Source organism: Lepidochelys kempii, chromosome 4, assembly GCF_965140265.1.
Source record: "Lepidochelys kempii isolate rLepKem1 chromosome 4, rLepKem1.hap2, whole genome shotgun sequence".
Classification (NCBI taxonomy): Eukaryota; Metazoa; Chordata; order Testudines; family Cheloniidae; genus Lepidochelys; species Lepidochelys kempii.
This window is the reverse complement of record NC_133259.1, coordinates 84,008,780-84,036,183: the sequence shown is the minus strand read 5'-3', so window position 1 is coordinate 84,036,183 and position 27,404 is coordinate 84,008,780. Positions and strand designations below refer to the sequence as shown.

General features: G+C 41.7%; 1 protein-coding gene across 3 annotated transcripts in view; it reads right to left on the bottom strand.

Annotated features, from left to right (window-relative positions):
• Positions 1–27,404, bottom strand: part of MTUS1 (microtubule associated scaffold protein 1) — a 207,929-nt gene that overhangs the window by 71,442 nt on the left and 109,083 nt on the right. For all 3 annotated transcript variants that reach the window (XM_073341912.1, XM_073341911.1, XM_073341913.1), the window contains one exon: positions 600–817. In XM_073341912.1, the coding sequence (XP_073198013.1) occupies positions 600–817 (218 nt within the window). The remainder of the gene's footprint in view (positions 1–599; positions 818–27,404) is intronic.

Here is a 27,404-nt window from a genome sequence, read left to right as displayed (position 1 = left end):
AGAAAAAAAGAAAGCACTCCTACTGGAAGGTTCCTTTGGGTGCATCTACACCAGTGCTTAATTTGTAAATAAAGATGCTGGAGCTCAAACAATTTTTTTTTGTAATTTTTTTTTTTTCATTTTTGTAACTGACATGGCAAGCCCACTGATGCCAGAGCTCTGAACTACCAAGCCTAGAGGACTGGGGCTCAGCCCTGGCACATGTTAACACTGATCTACACAGCAAAAACAAAAAACAAAAAACCTGTGTAAGTGAGTCTCAGAGCCTGGGTCAGGTAACTCAGGCTCACTCTGTTGGGCTAAAAATAGCAGTGTAGACTTTTGGGCTTGGCCTGGAGCCTGGGCTCAGAGACCCTCCTCCCTTGCCAGGTCTCAGAGCCCAGAACACCCACACTATTATTTTTAGCCCGACAGCATAAGCCCGAGCCACTTCACCCAGGCTCTGAGACTCGCTGCCACAAGTTTTTTTGCTGCGTAGATTCACCAGATGAGTCAAATGAAGACTTGTTATGTGTACAAATTAAATATTCAGACGCCCTGCCAGATTTAGAAGATGGCACCAAATTCAAGCAAAGACTACTGTATTTGGATAGCCTTACCTCAGACTGTAGGTGCTGGATCACAACTGTTAATGCTTCAAACTTCTGGTTACTGCTTGCCAAGAATTTCTTCAAATGCAGGATAATTTCACTTTGGTTCTCACATTTTGCTTTGTATTGTGCCAACTCATGTTTTTTTGTTTCAGTTGAATGCACATCTGGAGAGGTTTGTGTATGTATGCATGAACTTTTAGGACTCCTCTGCTTGCCTCTCTCAACTGCAATTTTAAAAAGAAAGAAAAAAAAAAGACATTCTAATTAAAGTATTCACTTTTGAAGTTTTACTAGCTACCAAAGCTGGAAGTCAAAACACACAGGAAATAGAAACAAATATTTAAAGAACATTACTTGAGCCGCTTTGACTGGGTCAAAAGGGTTACTTTTTAGTAGCATTAGGGTCTTGAGGATAATGGACTGTACAACAACTTCAGCATTCTCTTACCACAAAAACCATATAAACTCAGATAGCTCTTAATGATTATGCATTTACATTTGTTCATTGAACGCATTTTAGCTAACTCTTTACACTGCAATTTTGATTACCATTTTCACACATCCAGTACACTTCAAGCTTCCCCTATCCCATTATGCACAGCCTGAGGATTACCTACTTTAATATTCTAATATTGCAAATTCAGACACTTAACAGCACTAGTGTGATGGGTTCTCCCCTCCCCCCACCTCAGGGTTCTGCCTGGAACTGGGATACCACTGAGCCCGCCTGACCCACCAACCTGGACTCCCTTTACAGTGTACTGCTGTGACAGGCCCACAAGCCCCCTCCAGCACACATACAGGTAGGGACACACCCAGGTGCAGCTCTACACACAGCTGCTAAGAACAGCTCTGCATGGGAAGGCTCAGTTAAGGAACTGCCAAGTACTCAAGTGCACACCCACCTTTGGAAGGTAAACCCCAAATCACACAGTCTTGTGCTGCACAGAGAACTGGAGGGGAGGGACAGCTCAGTGGTTTGAACATTGGCATGCTAACCCCAAGGTTGTGAGTTCAATCCTTGAGGGGGCCATTTAGGGATTTGGGGCAAAAATTGGCAATTGGTCCTGCTTTGAGCAGGGGGTTGGACTAGATGACCTCCTGAGGTCCCTTCCAAACCTGATATTCTATGGTTCTAAGCTCATGAAATTCACCCTTCCCTCCATGTGGAGAGGGATGTAAACTACTTTCAGTAATGATTTTCAGACAAAACAAGTTTATTAATGACATGAGGATACATTTTAAGTGATAAGGGAGAGCAAACAGATCAAAGCAGATTACCTAGCAAATAAAACAAAAATGCAATCTAAGCTTAATATACTAAAGAAACTGTATATGAGTAGCAAATTCTCACCCTAACTGTTGTTTTAGGCAGTTTGTAGAAATTCTTGAGGGCAAGCTGCACTTGCTTGCAGCTTAAAACCCCAGATATACCTTTCAGAGGCTAGAAATCCCTCTAGCCTGGGTTCAGCCCTTCTCCCACAGTTTAGTCCTGATTTCTCAGATGTTTCCAAGCATCTCCTTTGGGCGGGGAGTCAATGAAGAACCCAGGATGATGTCACTCCCCTGCCTTAAATAGCTTTTGCAATGGTGGTAACCCTTTTTCCCTCCAACTTTAGTTCCCATGCCTTTCAGTGGAAAAACACTAGTATTCTGTGATGGAGTCCAGTACCAGGTGACTTGGTTGCATGATCCCATAGTGTCATAGCAGCTATGGGTCAGAGGCTGTTTGTAGCATCCTCAGGAAGGCTCCCTGGTGGGAGATTAGCATCTTCTAAACCCTATTGTTCTCCCTAACGGCCCTTCCCAGCCAGCCATCTAAACTGAGTGTCTTCTGCCTAGTCTTCATGCTCAAATAAATTGGTTAGTCTCTAAGGTGCCACAAGTACTCCTTTTCTTTTTACTCTGAATTCTGCCTAGTGGGCATTCCCCGGGTGTAAATACATTTGCAATAGATACATAGACAATATTCCTAACTTCAGATACCAAAATAGTACTTGCATTCAAATAGAATAATGATATTCAGTAAATCAACCTTTTCAATATCTCACATGACCTATTTTGCATATTTTACATCATAGGTATGCCATAATCATATCACAATAATATCTCTGAAGAATATGGGGCATAGCGTCAAAACTGGATCATGTCACATCAGAAGAGACCAACGTTTCTGTATTCAATATTTGATTCTTACAGGTGTACAAGGTTTCTCTATAGCCTTCAATTTGGAAAGTCAGCAGTGTGTAGCTGTTAAGCAGGGCCAGTGTCTCCCTTTAGTTCTCAGAGGCTGCGAACAAATCCTATAGCAACCACACAATCTGATGCAATATATAGATATCCCAAGGTAGTTTAATGAAAACATCAAGACAAATGAGCCATTAGTTTAACTATCAAGATTAATTGAATTTAAAGTTGAGAATCAAAGGAAACTAAATTTGTAACGATTTGAGAGAGGTGAGATTTGATGGGAAAAAATAGAAGTAAAAAAGGCCAATATTTCTTATGCATGATAATCAGAAGTTTATAAAGTCCTTCAAAAGCTCTGAAAACCAGTGAAACAACATTGATACATTCAGTACATCAATATCCTACTATATCACATCACTGAAAGTAGGTTGAGAACCAACATGTATCAATACTGTTAGTAACAACCTTGGGTGGCTTAGAGCAGCTACCCAAACATTTGAAAGCAGAGTCCTCATTCAGGAACATTAAACCAATCATGCCCCTTTTCCCTTGCCAGGTGTTAAGATCTCCTCAAGGTAATGTATAATTTCCCCCCAAACACTCTATCCCATACGAGTCCATGAGTGCTGCCGACCCCACCCTCAGGAAACAGTGGTATAGAAGTTCCTATTGATGCTTCTTTCTTGACTATTTCACTGCCCATCGAAGCATGTAACAACACTGACCACTGAAGTGTCATTGGCATTAGCACACATTTTAAATGAGTGGACTAGTTTGCAGCTTATAACTACAGTTTCAGTGTCTCAGAAAACTCAGAATTGCTCTGTTATTCTCTTAGTCACCTTTCAAAGGTTCCTCAAAACCATAATGAAGACAACAGAGATCTTCCCATGTCCCTCCCAGCCAGTCTTTCGCACCCTGCAGGGACATACCCCCGCCCCCCCCACACACACACATTCAGAAAATGATAATGCACTGGTACAAATCATTCTCACCTTAAAAATTAATAGCCTGAATCTAACCCCTATCAATGACTAAGTTGATAATATTTAATGGCTTTTTGGGGGAGCTACATGATCTGCCATAAAACAAACTCACTCCTGTCTTGGCAGCAGCACAGAGTGGGGTTGGGTGTTATTGTTTTGGGAGAAAGAAATTATATCAGATACTGTTTCTTAGCGGAGTTTATTTCAGACCGGTACAAAGCAAAAGCAGACCATATGTGACACAGGATTCCAGCCATATCCATATTCCCACTATTTAGCCAGAATGAATTTATCACACAAATCCATTAAAGCATTGATCAAACCCTAGTGTTCAGGCTGCCAAATAATTTTCCTAGTCACTTGATCCAAATATCTGTCAAACCGAACGCTGGCGACTTGTGATAATGCTTTAACACACAAAATGTAGCCCATTTCAATGCAAAGACATTCCCCCAAGCACTTTTGTTACATAAGGGTCACTGTACAACAACAGCCTCAATGTTCAAGGCTTCTCCGCAAGCATGAACCGTTATCAATGGTGTAAGATGCCTCTTCAGATAAAGATCACCCAATCCCTCCTATGCCTGGTTATGACCTCTGGGCAGGTCACCTCTACTTGTTCCTCTTGTGAAGAGGAACGTTCCTAAGACCCCAAAGCGGTACAGGAAGAGCTGAACCTCAGAGAAAGCCAAATCACAGTTGTATTGAAACAAGAGTATACAAGAAAGCGTGAAAACATGAACGAACAATATTTTAGGATAGATTCCTGTTAAGGCCCTCAAAATTGAGGGAGTGACTTCGGTTACCAAAACGAAGATTAAGATAGGCCAAAGAGAGTAAGGTGAATTTGGTGAGACTAACTTGTAGAGCGAGTCACCATCCTGAACATAAAGTCTATTCCCCTTAATTATGACCCCCCAAATCCTTTCTACATTAAGCCTAATGTGAGTCTTTATAACAAGATGCCATCCAGTCCATTTTTAAATTCAGTGTCTACTGCCATTGCACTTAACTTCTGATTAAACACTGCAGACTGTTCCAGATCTCACAAGCAACATAACCAGATAGAGTCATCCTCATAATTATGTAGACCGCTGAGCTCATCTGTCAACATACAAGGAATTGGATATTTTATTAAACTGCACCCATCTGGTCAGTGCATATTGGCTAGGACTCCAAATACCTATATCTCTGGGAAAAGTGCATTGCACACACTTGGGACAGTCCTCAATTGAGAACTCTTCCTAGCCTCAGAGATCTACCCTGTGCCAATGACCAGGATATGGGCAGTTGTGCCCATGGTCAGAGCTCAAGTTGGTAGTCAGGAACCAGAGCCAAGGGTCAGAACCTGGTTACCTGGAGTGCACCAGGGTGGGGGAAGGGCTGGGGCACCAAGGCAAGGACAGGAGCTATTGTAGCCACACAGGCAAATACTTCAAGCAGCCACTGAACTGCAGCAGCTGGGCTTAAGAGCCTGTCTGCTGACTCTTCCAACCAAACAGGAGGTGTAGCCTAAGATGCAGCATACCACAGACCAGCTCCTTAGGTTGCCTGGAGACTGGCTCTGCTGAAAGCTCAGATTCCTGACACCCTGGGGCTCTACAATACAATTGTCTGGCTGAATGAATGCAGCTACCATTCAGCTGAAGCTGAGCAAAGCCCACTTCTTTGTGAAAGCCTTTTTTTTTTTTTTTTTTTTAATTTAGGAACTGGTTCCCCTGACTCCACTGGGAGTCTGACCAATCTGATATGAAGTTGCGCAGGAGGAGAAAATGAACTATTCTATCACTAGGGTGTATCCCATATACTTGTTACATTTAAGAGCCTAGATATAACAAGGAATGTAACCACTCCTGTAAAGTCTAACTTGAGCTACTTCAGAGTGGCTTGGTCCACATTGCTTTAACAAAAAACATTCAATCCTGACAACCATTTGAGCTTCTACCTTTGCGCACTTAGTTGCTGAATAGCAACTGAAATTCTGCCTCCATGAATAACTAAGCTTGGCCACATCCCAAAGCTTATCTGAAGTTTACCACTCTGAAACGTATCCCCTTGAGAATTTCTACTGCTTTCTTGAGTTTATAGAACTAAACCAGAACCTTTTGCATTATTCCAAGTGACTTTATTGGTATGTCTACACTGCAACAATACCCACAGCTGGCCCATGCTAGATTACTCAAGCTCACAGGGATCAGGCTACAGGGATGTAAAATTGCAGTGGAGACACTCTAGCTTGATCTAGGACCCACCCTTCCCTGCAAGATCCCAGCTCCCAAATGCTGGGACCCTAAGAGGGGTGAAAGTTCTAGAGCCCGGGCTTCAGCCAAGCCCAAATGTGTACACTGCAATTTTATAGCCCCGGAGCCCCAGAGTCAGCTGACACCGGCCTGCTGCAGATGTTTTATTGCAGTATAGACATACCCTATGAGTAAGGATATGATTTAGTCACAGAGATCACTGATTCCATAACTTTAACAGACCTCCGTGACTACAACCCCGTGGAGGTGGGACTCTGAGCTGTTGGCCTATCTTGTGGCATCAGGGATCCAGCTCCATGCCAGGGAGCTTGGGCTTCTGTTGCTTATTGCCCATGTCCTGCCTGTGACTTTTACTAAAAATACCTGTGACAAAATCTTAACCTTACATATGAGTACATGCTAATGCCCTTCTACTTTAAACTGAGGTTATTTTCCTTAGAAAAAGCTTTTTAAATATGAATGATAGAATTTCTAAAAAAAACAAGTGTTCCAAACAGGGCTAAATAAGAAAGAATTAGAGCAGAAACAACCAAACCTTTCACCTCCAAACTTTCTAATTCGAGGATCAGGTAAGAGTCTGAAGTTCTCTTACCCCAAGCCATCCTCTTTTCATGTTCCTTCACCAAACTGTTAGCTTCTAGAGTGGTTTGACGACTAACTTTCTCATCCAAGCATTCGTCGTCGTCCTTAAATCCTTGCTTCTGATCCTCTCTGTTAGCAAGATCCAGGCTGGTCAAAGCTTTCTGGCTTTTTTCCATTTTCTGGAAAACTTTAACAACATTGGTCAAATTGCTGCTAATTCCTTCAATCAGATATACCAGATCAGCCTGGGCATTTAACCGAACTTCCATTTCTTTCCTCACTGTCTGGATCTCCTCAACTACAGTTTTTAATTCCAATTCACTGGATTTAATTTCTGCTTTGAAGTCATCTTTCATCTGTTGCTGGCTCCTCTGTGCAACAAGAACTGTTCCGATTTCCTGTTGGGAAACTTCTATGCCATTTCTTAATTCCTTTTGGCCAGCTTTCACTGCCTCCTGGCTAGCTTTAATTTCTGCCATCATGGCAGCTTAACTCTTTATCTCTGCTCCAGCAGGAGCCATGGGGTCTTCTTGGATATATTACTCCACAGTGACAACAGCTGTCACAGGTTCCAGGCCATCAGGAAGGTTTGCACACCAGCAACTAGTTACCACTTATGTGGAGAAGTAAGCAGGTAACCCTCTGGTGAAGTATTCTACTTCAGGTTATAGTCAGTACACTTAACTGAAGACACTATTCAGAAGCAGAGCACACCTTACAGAGCTCTGTGGAATAGTTCAGTCCCAAATTTCAACAAGAGTATTAGTTAGTGTAACAACTGCCTGATTTTGCCACACCCAACCTATTAAATCCTTTGCTCATCCACGTATGTGGGATGTCACTTGGAAAGTCACTCCCAACAGTCACTTGTTCCAGGTGTCAATCAAAAGCACCAGTGGGAGTTGTTGCCAATATGTTTGGCTTCTTTGCAACACAATAGGCATCCACGAGAACTCAAAAACCCTCCCTCTTCAAGGGAAGGGCTTAAATGAATGCTTTTAACTGCACGTAAGTTTGAAATCCCTTATTTCTCAGTTAATGGCCTCAATACTATGCTGAACTGGGTGGCTCACCAGGACACGGCAGATGTTCCTAATTAGATGTTAATGAATAAATCCATGAGTGCCTTTTCCACAAACACCATCACTACAACTAGTACTGCCTCTGGACAGTCTCAAGAAGACTACATACTAACCAATAATGGAACATCAGTTATCCTCATCCCTGAGCTAAGTCCTCTAGTTCACAGTTGAGGCCCAGTGGCAAAGCAGCATGGGGAAGATTACCTATTCTATACTGTTCAATGTGTTTTTGACGTCTTCATTCAGTAGGCCTACCAACCCAGCAAACTTTGGAGTGTTAGCTTTTTAAAAGCAAAAGTTGTGTCTCATGTCTAACTATAGACCTCGTAATAATTCTAGGTAAGCATATTTGCAAGTAGTTCGATACCAGACCCCCCAGCTATTTGGAAATAGCATGAGACAATTTACTCACTGCACATTGATTCTGAAAACCACTAATACAAGGTGCACGTTGGAGTTGATAATGAAGTACCCCCCTTTTTCACTTTACACATGAATCTCCTTTCGAAGGCTATCAACTATCAAAGCTTCAATTAGCACACAATATTTTGGGTGAGATTCTAGTGCAGCACAGAACTTGAAGTCTTGGGGCAGGGCAGGAGAAAGAGAGGAAACAAAGCTTTACACTTCTGTTCTCTCAGGATTCCAGGCTATTTTGGGGGCCAAAATAACCCTCAAATAATGTAGAGCGCCTGAGGGTGATCTGTCCAAAATGACAGTACCCCATCCTGTATACCTATAGGTGGGCAGCACTATGGAGAATCCCTAAAGCAACCTTCACAAGAATCCTACTCTTGACTTTAATAAAAGATCGCTTATGGAACAAAGGGACTAGTTTCCACAATTCAAAATAGTGAGCAAACATAAGTATAAGCACACTCAACACCACCCTATAAGAGCTGTCCACTTTCTGGTCAGCATATCCTCACATTTCAGTCTTCAAAACCCACAAGGCTACATTAGGAGAGTTGGAAGATGCAGTTTAGTCTTATTCTGGTGAATCTAGGTTTTCCTGGATGAATCTTCAGCATTCATATACATGTATGGTAACCATCTAATAACTAAAAGGTATACACAGTACATTGTATGGGAGCTATTTTGAATCCCAACATCAGACAAAAGGACACCTATCAAATCAAGTCATCTTGACAGTTATTGAAGATAACAATCCATATAAGTATAAGAACTCGGCAGTACACCACCCACCAACCTCCATCCACACAATTAGGTTAACTTAACCAGCAAGTAATTCAAGGAAACGGGAGATATTCCACCCCATTTGAACATTCAACATCCCATGCCCTCAGCCCTCCCTAAAAACCCTGATCAACAGTCCTAAGCATCAGCATCTTGGGAGCATGGAGAAGAGTTCCAGAGCCGAGAAACCTGGAAAAGAATGCCTTGATAGAATCCCCCAGCCTTTGACACGGCCTGCATTCAGAAAATGGTTTTCTGTTAAGTAGTAAGGCCATTTATTGATTTTATGGTTAAAAACCAAAAGTTTAACCTCACCTGGAGAGCAAGGATAGCCAATACAGATCCGCGACACTTAGGTCTTATGGTCACAACAGTATGCATTCACTTAAGAAAGCCACCACATTCTACACCAGTTCTATTTTCAAAATGGGTTTAAAAGGTGTAGTTCCACATAGAGTGCAATGCAGTAATCTAATTATGGTGGGAAAAGCATAGATTTTGCATCCAAGAAATGAAGTTGCAACCATCTGGGAAGTCACAAGTACAAAGTCATCACTTCTATACTAGGATATGTGGATCAGTCTTTTATTGGCTGAGCTTGCAGAGGCCGTACACGCATATGGATAGCATTTTCATCTGTGTAACTTTTGAACACTGCATTGAAATCAATTTCAAAGAATGTTCTAGGTATCAGTGGCCAGAACCCTACTGATTTTGTGGAAATCAGAAAACAAAGGGGGAAAATGGAGGTCATATGAACCCCCATTTAGCACACCTACAACCTCAAGCACTTCTGCAATGGTCTATACGAGCTTAAGAATGGCCTTACTAGATCAGACCAATGACCCATCTAGCTCAGTATTCTGTCCTGGACAATGGCCAGATCACAAAACTGGTTGACGACACCCATTAATGCCTTCCTAACAACAACAATACCCCTCTCTCATCTGTCTATCCTCCCAATGACCTGAAGAACTGTGTAAAGCTTGAAAACTTCTGTGGGGGAGAGAGAAGTTGGTCCAATGAAAGATATTACCTTACGCACCTTAAACTTTATTGGGATGATAAAGAGACAACAAGTTGACATCCCATATGACTTATTTCCCAGACAAAAAATAATGGTGAGGGGGAAGGATGGTGCACACAGAATTCCTGCCATGGTACTAATGGGTCACATGGAGCCCCAAGCATGAAGGAAGGAGTAGGGGAAGATATGCAGTGAGTCCCTCAAATAGAAGGGCAATGGGAAGGTGACACATAGGAAGCATATGGGGTAGAATGGAAAAATGCAAGACCACCCCGATACATGCAATACAGTCTACAAAATGTAAGTATGGTTGCCAGGCGCCCGGTTTTTGACCAGAAAGTCTTATTGAAAGAGGACCTGTGCAGGATCTGGTCAGAAGTACTAACTGGACGCCAAGTCCGGTTATCGTCTTCAGGGCACCAGAACAGGTGGGGCACTGCCCACAAGTGCGCTCCAGCCTGCCCCCCGCCAGCATGGCACAGAGCGTGAGGACCAGGAGGGGCCAGGATAGGGAGTAGAGCAGTGCAGGGGGGCTGCCTGGTCATCAACACACAACAGACCCTTTCTGGGGCTCCCTCCTACCCGCATCTTGTGGACAGACAGGCTCAGTGTCCGCTCCCAACCCAGCTCTGCAGGTGGCAGGTGAGTCCTGGGGGAGAGGATCTGTAGTATCCGGTTTTAAGAAATTGGCAACCCTAAACAAAGGCTGCGACACTTCCCCCGTTCCCAGTTTAGTGTTTTGAATTTCTCAGTCAGAGTGCAGGAATACGATGTAGTTATTGATACACAAACAGCTTTCAGCAATACCACAAACTCCTGCAAATTGTTTGCTAGTTGTAGTAACTAGCAATGAGTTATCAGTATTGAAGAATTGTCTAGGCTTCAAGGCTTTTTTAGAAAAAATAAAAACAGAGGGCCGAGAGCACAGAAACTCAAAGTCTAATGGCTAGATTTCATCAATAGTCTGAGAAAACTCGGAGCTGCTGCAGCCTTTCACAAGAGCGTACTGCTACTGCAGCTAAGCAGACTTCCCTTTTCTCTGTCTGAATTAGTTAAAAACAAAATATCAAACATTGATATATTATATGGCCAGATACAGTAGGAAAAGAGAGGGAACTTAGTGGAATCTAATATGTTTAAATGACGTTAGATGTATAAATGACGTTAGCGATAAGTGATACAGCTTTGGGCAAAATATTGTCAACTTTAATTACAGGGTTTACCTCATGGGCAACCTTATTAGGAAAAGAAAAGGGCTGAATTCATGTTGATTTCCTTCATCTTAAGTAATGAAGTAGTAAGGCTAATATTTGTAATCAAGCATGCTTATGGTATTAAGTTAGTGAAATACACATCCACTGAAAGAGGCAGTAAATAAAAAGGAACTGAATAGCATGTTTATAAGGACACTTGACCAGAGTGGAATAATCAAAACATAACTGTTTGATTAATAATGCACAGACTCAGCTCAGCCATACATAAAAATCCCACCATTGTTAAAACAAGAAAAGAAATGGAAGAGTTACACAGCTGTTCCAGCCCACAGCAGCTATTGAAGTGATTTCGCATTGTACAATGGATTGTTAAAACAAGTTTCAAGAGCATCAAAGAACAGAGGGACTTTGCATAAATTATATCAACATAATATGAACTTCATAATGGATATTTCAGCAGAGGGCTGGAGAAACTGCATCTTGGGCAAGCATCACTTTGAAGTTGGCCAGGAGATGAACTGCACAGGGTCCTACAGAAAGTGACTGGTAGAGGTAAGTTGTTGTCTGGAGCAAGACAGCCAAAGTTGAAGGTATGTCCCAAGACGGTTGGACCAACAGCTGTGGCCTAACCTGTCTTATACAAGGTGGTTTGACAAGATGTGTTACACAAACAGACTGGAAAATTCCAGCCTCATTTGCAAAAACTCAAAGGTGATGCCTCATTCCCCAATTGGATGATGAAAAAGGACCCCCTATTTTGATTGGACCATTTGAATCTTCAGAACTACGGATCACCATTTGATTGGTCCACACCATCACCTCCAAGAACAGGAACTAAGTTGGACCACCCAGCAGAATTGGGATAAAGCAACCTGTCTGTCAGCACATCACTTTCTGAAAGCTGAAGACACCTGGAAGTGAGAAGCCTGAGGTTCTGAGCCACCTGCTGAGATCAAGTACCTAATTCAGATAAGTACTTTTAATGGTGTCTATTTTCCAGCAGTTTGGGTTGCTCAATAATGCACCAGAAAAAGGACTATAGTAGTGTCCGTGCTTTTCAAAGCTACTTTAGAGTTAGAATTAACAAGTTACTGTTAACTCAGATTGTAGGACACTGTCCATGTGTCTACCACAGTTAATGGTTTCATACTGCCTTTCAAGTTTAGGTAGATACAGACATAAAACTGATCAAGTGTACAAGCCTCTTGAACTGCACCCAGTCTATACAGTCCGTCACAAGTGTAGGAGTTGATCGTAGGTAGTTAGGAGTGTTAATCAGATCCTGGTGGTAACATTAAGTGGAAAGTAGGTAACAAGAGGTTGACTATTATAAATCCATTGGAAAAGAGGCCTTGATGAATTGGTATGTAAGAACTAACCAAATTTTCTTGTGATCTAGTTTGGGATTGCTTTTCCTCTTATGTTAGCAACACTGGAGTTCATAACCAAATGACACAAGACCCCCTATTCTGAGGGACTCCATCAAAAATCTAAACAGTGTCCTTCAAGATATGCTCAGTCATGAAGTGTTATTGTGGGTGTGTGATTTGGTTCAGAAAACGTGAATGGTTACATTGACCAATTTTCTACTTAGTCAAATCACAGCCCAATATTATTTTTGCCTTCTTATATCCGATTAGTTGCTGCTAAGGATGTTTAATAAAACTTTATAAAACTAAATTCAACTCAAGTTCTTTTAGTCAAGACATGAAAATAAAAAAACCCTAAGGAAGGTGGCATAGGTATTCAGTTATGAAATTGCTTAACTAAAGTTTGTTTTATACCTTTTCTTACATACTACTCATTTATTTATTTATGCTGCTATAAAATGATTCAGCTTCTATTCTAGTTTGAGACAGACAGACTCACTCACATCTCAGGATTTACTTTACTTGAGAATATTTCCTGTTTATGTAATAGCCATCCTGGACTAATAGTCACACCAAACTACCTAGTCTCAAAGGCTAATGAGGTATTAAGCTCAAACAGGAAGTCAATGTATGTAAACAAACAAATCATGTACAGAAAATTTGGCAAGGTTTTACTTGACCATAAAATGTACAGATAGTTGTTAGTCGTCAAGCATTTTGAACAAGTTTTCCAATATTTATGGTATTTGTATAGAAACCCTAAATATTCTCTTTATTTAACTAAAAGCAAAAACAGACTATCCATATTTCTATAAATACGAGAACAATAAATCTAGGAAGGAGAAGAGTCCAAGCAAGTGTCACTCTGGTACCATTTTGAAGTTGTTTAAACAAAAATAAACTGACTAGAGAACTGAAGAGTAAATCTATGTGGGCAAATCTTGAATAGCCATAGTTACTGCTATTTAGTACCTTGTTTAATGACACAGTGTATGAACCTTTAAAGTAATAAGCCTAATTAAATATCTTAAATAAATTAACAAATATGTACTTACTTGACCTTGGCGGGGGAGGGGGAGAACAGAATGGAAATTGAACAGGTGACCATTAGGGGTGGGGGGAAAGAGGGAAACAAAGATATTCAACCAGCCAATCTTTTCACTACTTCACCAATGTTTTGAGAGAAGACAAAAGGGTCTTATGATTATTATAGGCAGAAATAGCAGCTGGGGGAGATTGGGACTTGCATGGAAAATGGGAGCCAGGTTGTTCTGGGAGGTTTGGGGGATGGGAAGAAAGACTGGTTGGGCAAGGAGAGAGTTGGTGTAGGCAAAGACTAGAAGCCAGAAAGGGAGTAGAGAATGGGACTGGCTAGATCAGGAGACTGGGACAAGGAGCTTTATTTCATCTCTTTTACTCAAGCAAATATTTGCCTATCTGCAGACTTATTTTAGTTTTAACTTGACTGTTCACATATTAGCCTAAAAGAATTGGAAAATAGCCATTAAATACCTATGCTTGGAAGAGTATTGTAACAGTCTTTGGACAATTAATGTCAACTGTGTTTAAAGAATTACTACACCATGAAATAATTAAATCCTGTTAGTGCACTGAATGTGGAGATTTGGGTTTTACTAGCAATAGCAAAAACATTCTAGAACAAGGATGGCTGCCTGTTCTTCCAAAATAGTGAAACGTATGGATTTTACACTATTCTGCTGAAAGATTTTAAACGACAGTGATCTTTGTTTTTTGAAGAAAACTCTACACTGTCTGAATTTTCAGCACATAACTCTTTGTATGTACTCCATATATACATCACACAATGATTTTTGGGATCAGCATGTTACCAGTTTGCATATAATACTTTACATGACACCTTTTTGATACGGATTATGACAATGGTACGTTGGGGGTAAAGATGTGTCATGTGAGTTACAGTATGGTGTACCCTCTGCCAGTTGGCACTATGGGGCTCCCAGAGGCACAAGTTACATCATTCAGAATGGTAAATTCAAAATATTTTCCTTATCCACACTAATAAGCCAGTTAGCTTTACCATAGCTAAAAGAAGGTCTGAATGTTCACCTGAATAAACGTGACATGGTCTGCATGATTGGAGAACTAGCAATCTCCAATACTGATCACATTTCAGTTTCGATTAAATGACTTTTCTTCCCTTAACTGTCTATATTTGGCTGTAATGACACTTTTGTTTTTATAGTATACAGTAGAGATGAACAGTGGTAAGGGTAGTATTTACATGAATGTTTATGACAATAACCCAGGCAACCATATGAGTAACTGTGTTGTTGGAGGTTTTGTTAATTCCAGTGGAGCATTTGGGCACCCACGACATTTGTCTGTTGGTAATGCAGGTATTCTTCCAGCATGCCACTATTTTTAAATTCTATTTCCCTACAAAGAGAACAGAGTACTTGTTCAAAATGTAATTTGTTAAGCCTATTTGGGACCAGTTTGAGAGGGAAGATGGCCTTGCGAGAAAGGCACTTGTCTGCGTTCAATTTTGAATTCAGGAGATCTAGGTTCATCCCCAGCTGACCCTGGGCAGGTAATTTAATCTCTGCTCTCAGTTCAACAGCTGCCACATAAGGATTAGAATACCATTTTGCCAACTTAAATTGTAAATAAGGTTGGTCAGAAATTTTGTTCAATTGGAGAACACCGACTCAGAGTGAAATGTTTCGCTGAACCTAGAATGGATTTGACAAAACTTCCATTGAAACAGTCGTCCACAGGGATGCTTTGTCTCCCTGCCTCATCAGGAAGGAGAGGGATTCCCCCTTTTCAGACAGCTCTCATCATAAGCTCTTCAGGATAGGGACTGTCTCTCACTGTAAGTTCATACAGTGCCTACCCTAAGGGGACACTAGTCTCAGTTGGGGCCCTCTCGGCATTACTACAATATAAATAAATTCTGAATGTGACCCCTCTATCTGTTCAAGCTTTCCTGATGCTTATTGGTGCTATCTTTATTCAAGTAATCATAGGAGCCACATGGAAATTTATAAGCCTACCATCCCTCATGTCTTACAAACCTCCCAGTGCTCATGCTGTCTAAAGTCAGTGTCCTTTAAGCACTTTTTGGACCAGTGTTACAGATCCAAACACATGCTAACCTTTTTCTCATACTGTTACCTTTCTTGATTCTGCCCTCCTTGAGGTCAGAAGTCAGGCTGTGTCTGGGGATACTGTTTATCTCCATTAACTGTCACCAAATCTGAAGCAAAATTTAGAGGAAAAGGAAGCGCTTTTTGAAAGTTGAGCAATATATAACTCCCTCCAGAACTGAACACAATTAACTGTAGCTTGGTAGGCCTGGCCTAGATGCTGAACCAATCTGTTTGTTGAAGACAAAAAGCTTATGTAGCAGAAGGTTCTCTACTTCTGTTAACAGAAGCACATTGTCTTTCAACCTTTACCTTGAAGTTTGACATCATCCTACCAAGTGTGCAGTGTCAGTATCCACTGTAATTTGAGACCCTCCGTTTAGAGAGAATCTGGAGTTTGGTGCACTCGATTGTTACAGTCCATATTTGCACATTACATCATCCACTGGGTTAGGCATCAATACAATATTTACATTATTATTTCTAACTTTAATATATTCATTACCCCTTGTCTCCCTCTACAGAGCATGGATTTCCTCCTAATTTACATGCTGTTGGTGCAAGTGAGGTGAAAGTGGGAGGGAAGAGGGACTTGAATATTTAATGTGCTTCGAAGAACTAAGCCTGTCTAGTACACAAACCTTGCAATACACTCAGGAACATTTCAAATGCCTATGTTGCCTGCTGGTCTGGAGCAAGCCTCTTTCGAAGAAAAGTCCTTTAGGCTATGTCTACGCTATTGTGGTAAGTAGACCTATGCTATGCAACTGCTGGAGTCGACGTACTTTAGGTCAAGTTACCACAGGGTGTATGGAGAAACTATCCCGTCAACTTACCTAACTCTTCTTGTTGGGGGTATAGTACAGGGGTCTTCACTCGACCCACTAAATCGATCGCTGGTGGATCGATCTCAGAGCGTCGATCCCAGCTGTAGGGTAGACATAGCCATAGTATGTTACTGTCTTCACTGTCTCACTTTCCATTCTGATTGCCAGGTAGTATTTAGACATTAATTCCACTATTATTTGTATACCACCTACATTTCATATGGCGATTTTTCCAATTATTCACTGTTGCACTGTCAACTCTGGATATTCAAGTTTGTTAGTTCATCTCTTCCAGCAACAAAATAATCAACGTCTGGAAATCTTTGTGGGCCATTCAGAAGCTTCACAGCATAAAGCATTTACAAAGGCACCATAATATGTTGCCACACAACTTTTATCAGCCTTTCCATTTTGTTCACACAAATCAAGTCTACTGTTACTATGGGAAGCATCATTCCTTCGGTTGTGTTACTCTCAATCATTCTTTTTGCATCATAATGGAATTAAATAGGATGATGGCAAAAAGCATTCAAATGAAGACCCTATTATAGCAGTCATTTGTTGGTCACCTCTAGCAGCAATTTCCATTGTCCAAATTTCACTCAACTTTCAGGCTGAAAGGTTACATTACTTGACTAAGGATTAAAAGTGTTCAGAAAACTTAGTCCTCCTTCACCAGTTTCAATTCTGTAATGGATCCTCTTACCAGAACTACTGGAAATAACGGGCTGAAAAATCATCTAAAATAAATATTCATTGCTCTTTTCAGACTCTGTCATTAACAGCAATAACACTTGGTAGGCAGAGTCTCCTCTGCCCTAGGGTGTGATGGTCTTGGCTTCCTGGCGGATTGCGATAGGGGAACACCATAGGAATAGACCACCAGTCAAGGCTGGCTCAGTCACACAGAAAATAGGAAGCTACCTCAGGAAGCAAGGTATTGGGGCCAGCAGAATATTCAGTAAGTGTGTGAGTGAGTATAGATAATTTATTGACATTACAACTCCTAGAATGATGTCAGAGTGCAGTGTCTCCCAGCTTCTACTTCCTCACCTGCATGAGGGGACCAGACATCGTTCTAGGAGTTGGGTACCAGCACATTTTACTTCCTTAAATTAGTTGTTGAATAAGGCCTCAGCATTCCCCACTTGGGCCCCTACTCAAAATGATGTGTTAGTGAGTCTTTTCCAAAATTATGTTTTTTCCTTGTGGCTTTATGATGGTATTACTTCGATAGAAGTGGGCTTCTGAGCTGCTATAAGTAAGTCTCATCAGCACTTTCAAAAGTGTTCATTTTCTGAACTTTAACATTTCTCAAACTGTATCACTGGAACTCTTCTTCCATCACATGGTTTCCATGCCCCTTTTTCTCTGCTTTACTCATTGAATTTATTTCCATTCAAGTGTTAATTGAAAGTCAAAATCTCAGGGTTGCATGGTTATTTGTGGTTTGGCTCTCTGTTTCATGTTGTTCTTGTTCCTACCCAAGCTTTTAAACTCTTGCTGTAACACTTATGGTTTTAAAAAGTTACACTGTGCTTTACTTCCACCTTTACAGAGATAGATAGTTTAACTACATTTAAAATTGGGGTAACCTAAGGCCAATAGGATAAGTAATTTTCCAAACAGAAAAGTCAGTAACAGAACTGGGAATAAGATCTGCAGACTCCAACCCCATTACTCCAACTCCTGGACATTCCCTTCCTACACCATTTTGAAGAGGAACAGAGTTCATTAGAATCTGCACTCAGTCTTTAGATACACTAGACATTCTTCCTCAACATCCAGCTCTTCCTATAATTGGTATAGCTCTACCAGTCACCACGGAAGCTTGTTTTACTGTCACCACTACTCCTCCGACAAGCAGGATAGACTACACAATGGTAAGATGCCAGAGGCCACTGCTTTGTCTACAATAAGAGCTTCCATCAATGCTATCACTGCTGGTAGTATTAGTAGAATAGAAATCCAGGAAAACCTTAGAAATGGAGACTTTCCCTTGTCTCTTGAACAATTTGAAGGGACAGTCTTTATAAACCAGGCTTTACAAGCACCTAGAAAGAGTGTCCAGATTTGGATTTGAAAGGTGTAACTAATACAGCAGACAATTACTTGCCTATTTAGGTAATTAAGAGGTTTTAAAAAATACTAAAAGCAAAACCCAGCTTGGTACTTGTCTAGATTGCTGTACTATGCCCATGGCAAATAGTCTATGTGCCTACCTTAGAAAAGGAAAGGAGGCATGCAGGACAGGCTGATTTTATAGTGTTAATTATTGTACTACACCTACTTCAAAAATCCATTCTGGACCTGTAACAGCTAGAATTGAAATTGATTCTAGGTGTTAGAGGTCTAGAATGGATTTCTGAAATAAGTCTACAACAATAGGTGTGGACGAAATCTACAGAGATAATTGGCAACTAAATTAAAACAGTTTGAAAGATTTTCAATTTCTACAAAAGGATATATAAACATAGGAGGAAGCATTCTCGAGACATGGCATAAATTTGATTTTGAAGTTTTTAAATGAAAGCTGATGGTGTAAAATGCTGTAGTTTGTTCACAAGGATAAAAATCCAACATCTGCTCTTGAGCCGTAAAATAGTACACATCTCTGTTTAAAGTAGGGGAGAAGACAGGATCTATTTTACTGTTACAAGTCAAGTCAGCCTGGAATTAGAATCCATCAGTTATATTGACACAGATCTGCCTGTGTACACAAAGTTCTGTTTCCAATATAAGATGACATTTATTATGAGATTTAAAATGGTTATGCAGGAAAACAAAACAGAGCAAGTGTTGTAATTTTCTTCTATAGAAGCAAGTTTTAAACTGTGATGTGGGGACCACTTGTTGTCCACCAAGCTGCTTGTCCACAATGGAGGGGCAATCTGTCACTCTCCAACTGGATGAAGACAGTGTAAGGAGTTTTGAGACCACTGATTCAATAAGAAAACTGTTGTAGAGTTACATCTTCATGACCTAGAAAACACTGCAGAGTTCACACTGACAGTGTGGGATAGTATTTGCCATGTATTAGGAGAAGCAACACCTACCAATTTAATCAAAACTTCACTGGCTTACACCAAAGAGAAAAACAATTGTGCGAGTACTCTATAATAGATGTGTGCCTTAATGAACATGCTACACTCAATACTTGCAATGCCTGCCAAATGACAAAAGTCATATTCTGGATACATGCACGTATGCACTTGGAGTGTGTCAGGGAGAGACTGAATGATGGTGTGGTGTAAAGCACAGGGAGGTTGTGGGATCTCCATCATTGGAGATTTTTAAGAGCAGGTTAGACAAACACCTGTTGGGGATGGGTAAATAATGCTTGGTCTTACTGTAGGTGCAGCAGACTGGACGGGCTGGCCTCTCGAGGTCTCTTCTGATCCTGGATTCTCTGATGGTTGAACAGTTTTGTGGAAGAGCTAATCAGCAGCAGATGTTAAATCTCCACATGTAAATTAAACCTTTCCCCAAAAGAAAAAACCTTAGGTTTTATGAAATTTAAGACCACATTGCATAATGCATATTAATCTATTTCCACACTTTTTTCCTCCCCTTCCTGTGTTACAATCAAGTAGAAGTGAACTACTGACAGAACAGAAATATGAAGAAATAAGTACCCCAGGTCAAGACTGGATTCACTCCCAAATAAAGTGAAGGCTGGAAAAAGTTCAACAGGACAGTCTTAATAATTCTCCTTAGTGAGACATTTGAACAGAATTTAAGTAACTATGCCAAGCACTAATTTAATGGGAAGCAATTCTTCCAACATGACCAATGTTTAGTTAATGGATTAGCAAACAATATAACTCAGAAGATTTGTCCACTCAATTTAATCATACATCCACAAGTTCTGACATTTGCCTCAAGCTCATCTGAACTGCCCAAAGTTTTTGAAAGAGACCCTGTGTAAGGCCCAAGGGTTTGCAGAGGGCTGCACAAGGACCACTGTGGTCAAAAAGCTAAAATAATCCAACGTTATCACCAACACCATTTCTTAAACCGTACCCACAGCTACTTGGGATGATCAAAGACTTAACTGAGCCAAAGTATTACTATAACCAGACATTGCTGGTTATTTTCTTGAAGTCCTTTAAATCCATTAGTTATTTAAATCATGCTAGTGCAGTTGGGTAATGTTGAATTATTGGAATAATTGCCAGTGGACTTAAATTCGGCCCGTTGTATATAGAACACCCTGGAAGTCCTAAAGTAGTACATAGGTTGAGAATTTGAGGGGTCTCCAGACACTTGAACCATATTTTAAATCATTGTATTAGGTGGTGCCAAGATTATATCCCCAACTTCAGCTTCCTAGTTTACAAAACACAGTGCATTCAAAGACAACCTGCACTAGAGACTTATGGTTGCATGCATGCATGCAAGTCAGTTCTAGAGAGGTTGCTTCGAAAGCTAAGGAGCAATTTCCACATTTGTAAGTGAAAATGTTTGAAAGAGTACCAGAAGCATTACAATTAAACACATTAAGAAACCTCCCATTATGTAGATATTGTGCTTCATATCAGGACCAGAAGCTTCAATCCCACATACTCACCCTGATGCAGTTTGCTGCAATTTCAGGATGAAAAGTAGTTTGCTAAAAATAGTCTCCCTTTTGCTTACACTACACAGCCCTTATGTAATCTTTCAGGGACAAGCCAGAAGAAATTACTGGGGTATATAGTCTACAACAGACCTACTTAGGCTATAGATTAAAACTAACATTTTTGAACACGTAACAGTGAGGACGCAGGCATGATAAAGCTTTTGGGTGGGAAATAAGTCAGATACAGCCAATACAGTTTCTCCCATTAAGTTAGTGACAAGATTTGTTGCAGAACCTGACACAGAGCTCTTAAAATCTGAAGACTAGGTAACCCTGAATTGCTAGTATTATTTCAACGTTATTTGTAACGCAGTAACATCCAAAGGCATCAGTTGCTAATTAAAATCTGTTCTATATGGGTCAGACCAGCCAGATACTACTATCTGATGGCTGCTCAGTAGCCAATATAGAATGAGCTGGGTAGTCAGTTGAGTTCCCTGTGAGCAGATATTCATATCCACAGTGCCACCACACCGCAACCGACACCCCTGTTTGCAGTTACAGCAGAAATCAATGACTTCACATAGACCAGGAATGAACTCTCTCACATCCAGGTAACTGCTGCAGCACATTTGAAGGATAATATAAGGAAACCCCACCTGAAGCGCTCCCCTGCAGCAGGCCGTGGCACCTGCCTCAGTTTCCCTTCTTTAGACTCCCCAGCAATAGTCCAGAGGCTTTCTGTGGGTAAAGACCTTGTGCAGTTAATTACAAAAAGTCCCAAAACTACAGTCCAGATATCCCCCAGCATAGTCCAAACAGTAGATGCAACATACAACCCCGATATCCCTCACCATGCCCCAGCTCTCAACTGCAGCTCTCCACTGTTCCTGTACCAGAACAGCCACCCTATCCCTTCCAACTGGAAAGCAACACTGCACTTCCCAGCAGAAACCCCCACAGCCTTCTCTGTTGGGAGCATCCCTCACTCTCACTGGCCCTCTCATGGTTCCTCTGCATCCAGCTCTCTGGCCCTGGGATGTGTCAGCAGGTAAATTCCTCCACTGCTCCCCTGCCTTCAGCCCTCTGAGGCCCCTGACTTTGGCTCAGAGCCAGCAGGCAACTCTCTCCTTTGCTTCTCTTGGCCTTCAGCCCTAGCTATCTGGCTTGGGGATGCCAGCCAGCAGATTCCTCTTGCTGCTCTCGTACCTTCAGCCTTCTCTCAGGTCCTAAACATACAGTCTTCTAGTCAATTGTTCCCCTCTTCCCAGTGAAGACTTGTAGGAATCTTTCCAATTCTCTCTGCAGCTTTCCCCAAAGACCTCCTCCAGTTTCCTGATGGACTCCCACCTGGATTCTCACTCAATGGGTTTCCCCCTGACCTCTCAGTCTCCAGGTGCTGCCTTGCCAAATGAGAGTCCCTGCTCTGACTCAGGGGAGCTGGACCTGCTTCAGTTACAGGGGCCAGCCATTCTGTGACATAGTATACTTATCCTATACATAACTAGGGGATTTCAGTCTCTGTGGTTATTCATCTGGCAGCACTAAATGAAGATTAAGTTCCTTAAATTTCTTAATTATGGCGAGATTGTGCTCCACATGTGAAAAGCCATCTCAAGTCTGAAGCTCACTAAGTTTCAGTGTTGGAAAGACCATACTTTTGCCTTCAGTGCCCATCTTGTAACAAGTTCTATAAATGTCCAAACAGAAGGAAAGATATGCCACAGCTTTGATACCAACATAGAAAGACCCTCCATATGCAAATCTTAAATACTGTGGTGCCTTTTTTATTTGATCCCCATAAAGAGTGCTCTTAGTAGTATTTACATTAACACTATTTGTCTTTCAGAGGAATTCAGGCTACAGAGAAGTTGCCTAATATTTTAAGTTTGTGGGCTTCTTCCCCCCCACCCCTTTCTTTTAAGCGTATTCCCGCTCTTGCGTAGTTTCAGTGTCTGGAAGCATTTACACAGTGGAAGTTAAATTTCTCCCTCAGTAAAATGTTAAAACAACATGTGCTCCCATTTCACATTCTAAAGTGAATATTTAATTTGAAGTGCAGTCTTTCAGCTGGGGACTTAAATTTTAAGTAATCTCTCAAATTTCATTCTTCATTGACTGCTTAGGGATACAAGCACACAGTATCTTTCAGGCAGCGGTATCATTTGTTTGGAAAAAAACGATAATTGAACAAGCTTCCATAAATGTACTTTAAGAAGAAGTATTTTAGAGCATGCCTCCAGGTTATGCTAATTTCTGGTCAACAGAACAAGATTACATTTTTCTTCCACACACCCTATCTTAATAGCACCACTTCTATTGCTGCTGGCTAGAAAGTCAACTAAGTGAACTCAGTCAGTCTTCAACACTGGCCTAATGAGAGTATGTTGGGGAGAAGGAAAATGTCAGTATTTAATACAAGATTTACAAAAAATAGGGTCTCAAAAGCCAGGTGCCAGTTCTAAAAGGGGGGCAAAAGGGAAGTTCTCATTTTAAAAAAAATGAAGCACACAAAAATTACTATCCAATTACTTACCCCCACAATTTCGTAGCTACAGGAAAAAGAATTATTTCTGTATTTCCTGTTATGATACACCAGAAGTATTCTCCAGGTTACAAACTAACAAGCATTTTTCTCTGGGGATGTCTTCAGAACATTCCATGACCATTATTTTAAATTACTCTTTGCTGAATGTGGTCTAATAGTGACACAATAGAGCCCTCTGAAATGTCTTGCCAAGTTGACACAGCACTCTGTATATTATACAGCCATGGGAGACCCATCCTTTCTCCCTCCTACATGCACACACTACTTTCAACATTTGTCCTTAGTCCTGGGGGAATTCTGCGCCACTGTGCACGCACAGAATTCATGTCCCCAGCAAATTTTTCTCTCTATAGAAAATACATTCTGCTGGAGAAGTGCTGCAGTTATGCATTTTGCCCACCAGGAGATGCTAAGACACCACAATAGAGGCACCTGACTCACCAGATATAGCAATCAGCAGCTAATACGGAGGATGAGAGACTGTGTTCCTCATAACATCCTGCCCACGGGGCCAGGTGAGGAGGCATGAGGCTATTGGGGGTGGGGGGTACAGAGAACAGGGCACATGTGGTTGCTGGGGTCCAAGTGGACTGGGGTTCAGAAGAGCTAGTGGGTGGGACAGACTGTGGCAGGGGTGAATGGGAGTGGAGGTGCAGGGCCACATCAGGGCAGGGGTGCTGAGTGGGGATGCAGGGACAATGGGGGCAGGGACACATGGGATAGGGGAGTAGGAGTGGCTGAGTGGAAGTGCAGAGACACACTGAAATGGGTGGGGGGTGCAGGGACACATATGGAAAGGGCAGATGTGCCTGACTGAATGGGAGAAGCTAGGGGTCAGCCAGGGTCTGCATAGGGGAAGTTCTCCAACTCCCTAACAATCCCTCCCACTTTGGTGCTCCAGCCAGGGTCTTGCCATACTCTGCACAGCTCCCAGAAGCAGCAGCATGTCCCCCCCTACAGCTCCTACACATAGGGACAGCCAGGGGGCTCTGCACACTGCCCCCGCCCCAAGTGCCACGCCTGCAGCTCCCATGGGTCAGGAACCACAGCCAATGGGAGATTCAGGAGCGGCGCCTGTGGACAGGGTGGCGCACAGAGCTGCCTGGCCGCTCCTCCAGGTAGGAGCCGGAGGGGGACATGCCACTGTTTCTGTAAGCTGCTTGAGGTAAGCGCCGCCCGGAGCCTTCACCCCTGACCCCCTCCTGTGTGCCACCCCCCTGCCCCAGCCCAGATCCCCCTCCTGCCCTCTGAACCCCTCAGTCCCATCCCGGAGCACCCTCCTGAGCCCCCAACCCCTCATCCCCAGCCCCACCTCAGAGCCCACACCCCCAGCCAGAGCCCTTTCACCCTCCTGCAACCCAACCCCCAATTTCATGAGCATTCACGGCCCGCCATACAATTTCCATACGCATAGGTAGCCCTCGGAACAAGAAGTTTGCCCACCCCTGGACTAGACAGAGGTTTTTTAAATGGTTTTCTGATATTGGCACTAAATCAAATGGGGGTGGGAGGGAGAGAAAAAAAAGGAGGTGCACTTGAGATGCCTGCATGCTTAAAGACAAGGTGAAGGAAGATGGTTACCTAATAAGCATGACAATCACAACTGCTGTGTTTTTCTACTTAAAAGTTTTTATATAAAACTTAGCTAAGATTTTTCACCAGATTTAGATTAGAGACCTTTTACTACAGAATTTCACTAAACAGTATGTCAATTCAGATGCTCCAGTTTTCCTATTTCCTCCCTAACTGAAATGAGATCTTGCCATTTCCCCAGATTTTACTTTCATAAAAATTATTCAGTGTTCCCACAAGTACCATCTGAACACTTTACTTATGATGTTTATACCAGAAATAGCATGTGATAATGGACAACAACTGGCCATAGAAGACTGAAAAGGAGTTAAAAATTAAGGCGTCTGTTGTAAAGCAGGATGGAAGATTATTCATAAGCTTAGAGACTCCTGTACTACCAGTGTCAGATGTCACTTGACAAGATACTGCTACCAATGGAAGATTTATAAATAGCAATGGTAATTAAACACCTCGCACAGATACAAACTAGGGTTATTTAAGGTGAGTTCTCTTTTTGTGAATGTTCATATTGCTAATTTGAGCAGGAGGCTTAAGCTTTTTAGATTTAAAAATATCTTATACTCTTCTGTATTTCATTAGGGCCACATGCTGTCCATGCAGGGTTCCTGCATTCATGCTGTGCTGGGGCAGAAATTGTGGAGCTCAAGAAAGGATTGCAGACATTCCCACAAAGTGAAGTCTAGTGAAAGGAAGGTACATGCTGGGAGCCATGTTGCCAAGGCAACTGCACAGATCCACTGTCCATTTCCCTTCACAAAGCAAGGCTGCAGAACCAAAAAAACAAGTACAGTTGTAGGATCTTGGCAGGGAAATTCCTCCTAGGACACAGTAGCCTGGGTCAAGGAGAAGGAAGAAGGAGAATTTGGGCCTGTCTCTTCAGGGTCATCATCTGTACCACAAACCTAAAATGTAAAACTCTCTTTAAAAAGCATTTCCCCAGTATACTTGAGAATTTCATGTGAAACTGTGTCAAAAGCCTTACTAAAAAAAATAATAATCAAAATATATCACATCTACTGCTCCCCGCCACCACTATCCACTAGGCCAGTCTGACCCTAAAAGCATTCCAAGGCCAGAGGTCATGTGGCTTCCTAGTACCTAGCCATGAGTTTCAGCTGGTTTGAGAGTATCTCAATTCATTGGTGTCATGTAATATATCACTGGAAAAAAAACACTGGTTATTAATACCATTGTAAAACACATGTATTAATACTATATATGGAGTTATGGATGTTCTCTGATATTATGTTTTAAAGTCTGTATTTGAACCAATTAGAAACAGGTCTCTCCAGGTCTTGAACAGAAATAAAGTAGGGTTGACCAGTGACCATGGCACTGCAATTTACACGTGTGGTAAACAGAACCTTCAAAGCTTATAAGTTACTTGGGAAGTCAGCATGTTTAGATAACAAATGACTGTGTACATTTATCTGACAAACCTGGTCAACAGGCAGAGACAATGAAGACATGTTTACACGCAAGGTAAAGAAACCCATCAGGAGACCAAGCGGGGAAAGATTATCACAATCTTGATGGGGGATGGAAACTGTGTCCCCAAAAAGATTTCCTGACTCTTGAACCAAGGTCAATGAATGATGATATGCTTTTCAATGGTTTACTTGAATATAGCGAGTGCTGGTGAACCCCTAAGTTATCCATTATTTGGTGGACTAAAGAGGCCAGACCTCTTGCAACTACAGAAAGATTGGTCCTTCAACCAAGGGAACTGAAGTGTCTGGAAATCAATTATAGGTGAGAAACCTGCTAAGGGAAAGATAGTAATTGGCTGAAATTAGGTTTTAGTCTTATAAGTGTATTGTTAATTTTGTCTGTCTGTAAATCTTTCTAACCTTGATTCCTTTTATTTGGCATCACTTAAACTTGTTTTAATTTTTACTATAAACCAACCCGGTACTTTGATTAAAATAGAGTGTTTGTGAATTACAGTAAGGTGGTAAGCAGCTGATGTACTGCTTCTTCAAAGGGAACAGCAAACTTATTAACTTCTGTAAGTGTACCAGGAAAGGGTTTTGGAGTCACCCCTGCATCATGTAATGGATGAAAGACTACAGCAGGGCTCTCAGTGTTGTAGGTAGACGCTGAACCAGGGCTGCACAAAACAGAAGACCACACATTTGAGGCATTTAAGGCACCCAGGGATACATGGCAAGTGATAAACCCTTACTGGTCTGGATTGCACCCCAGAATGTCACAGCCAGTAGCCGTCTCAGAGGAAAATGAG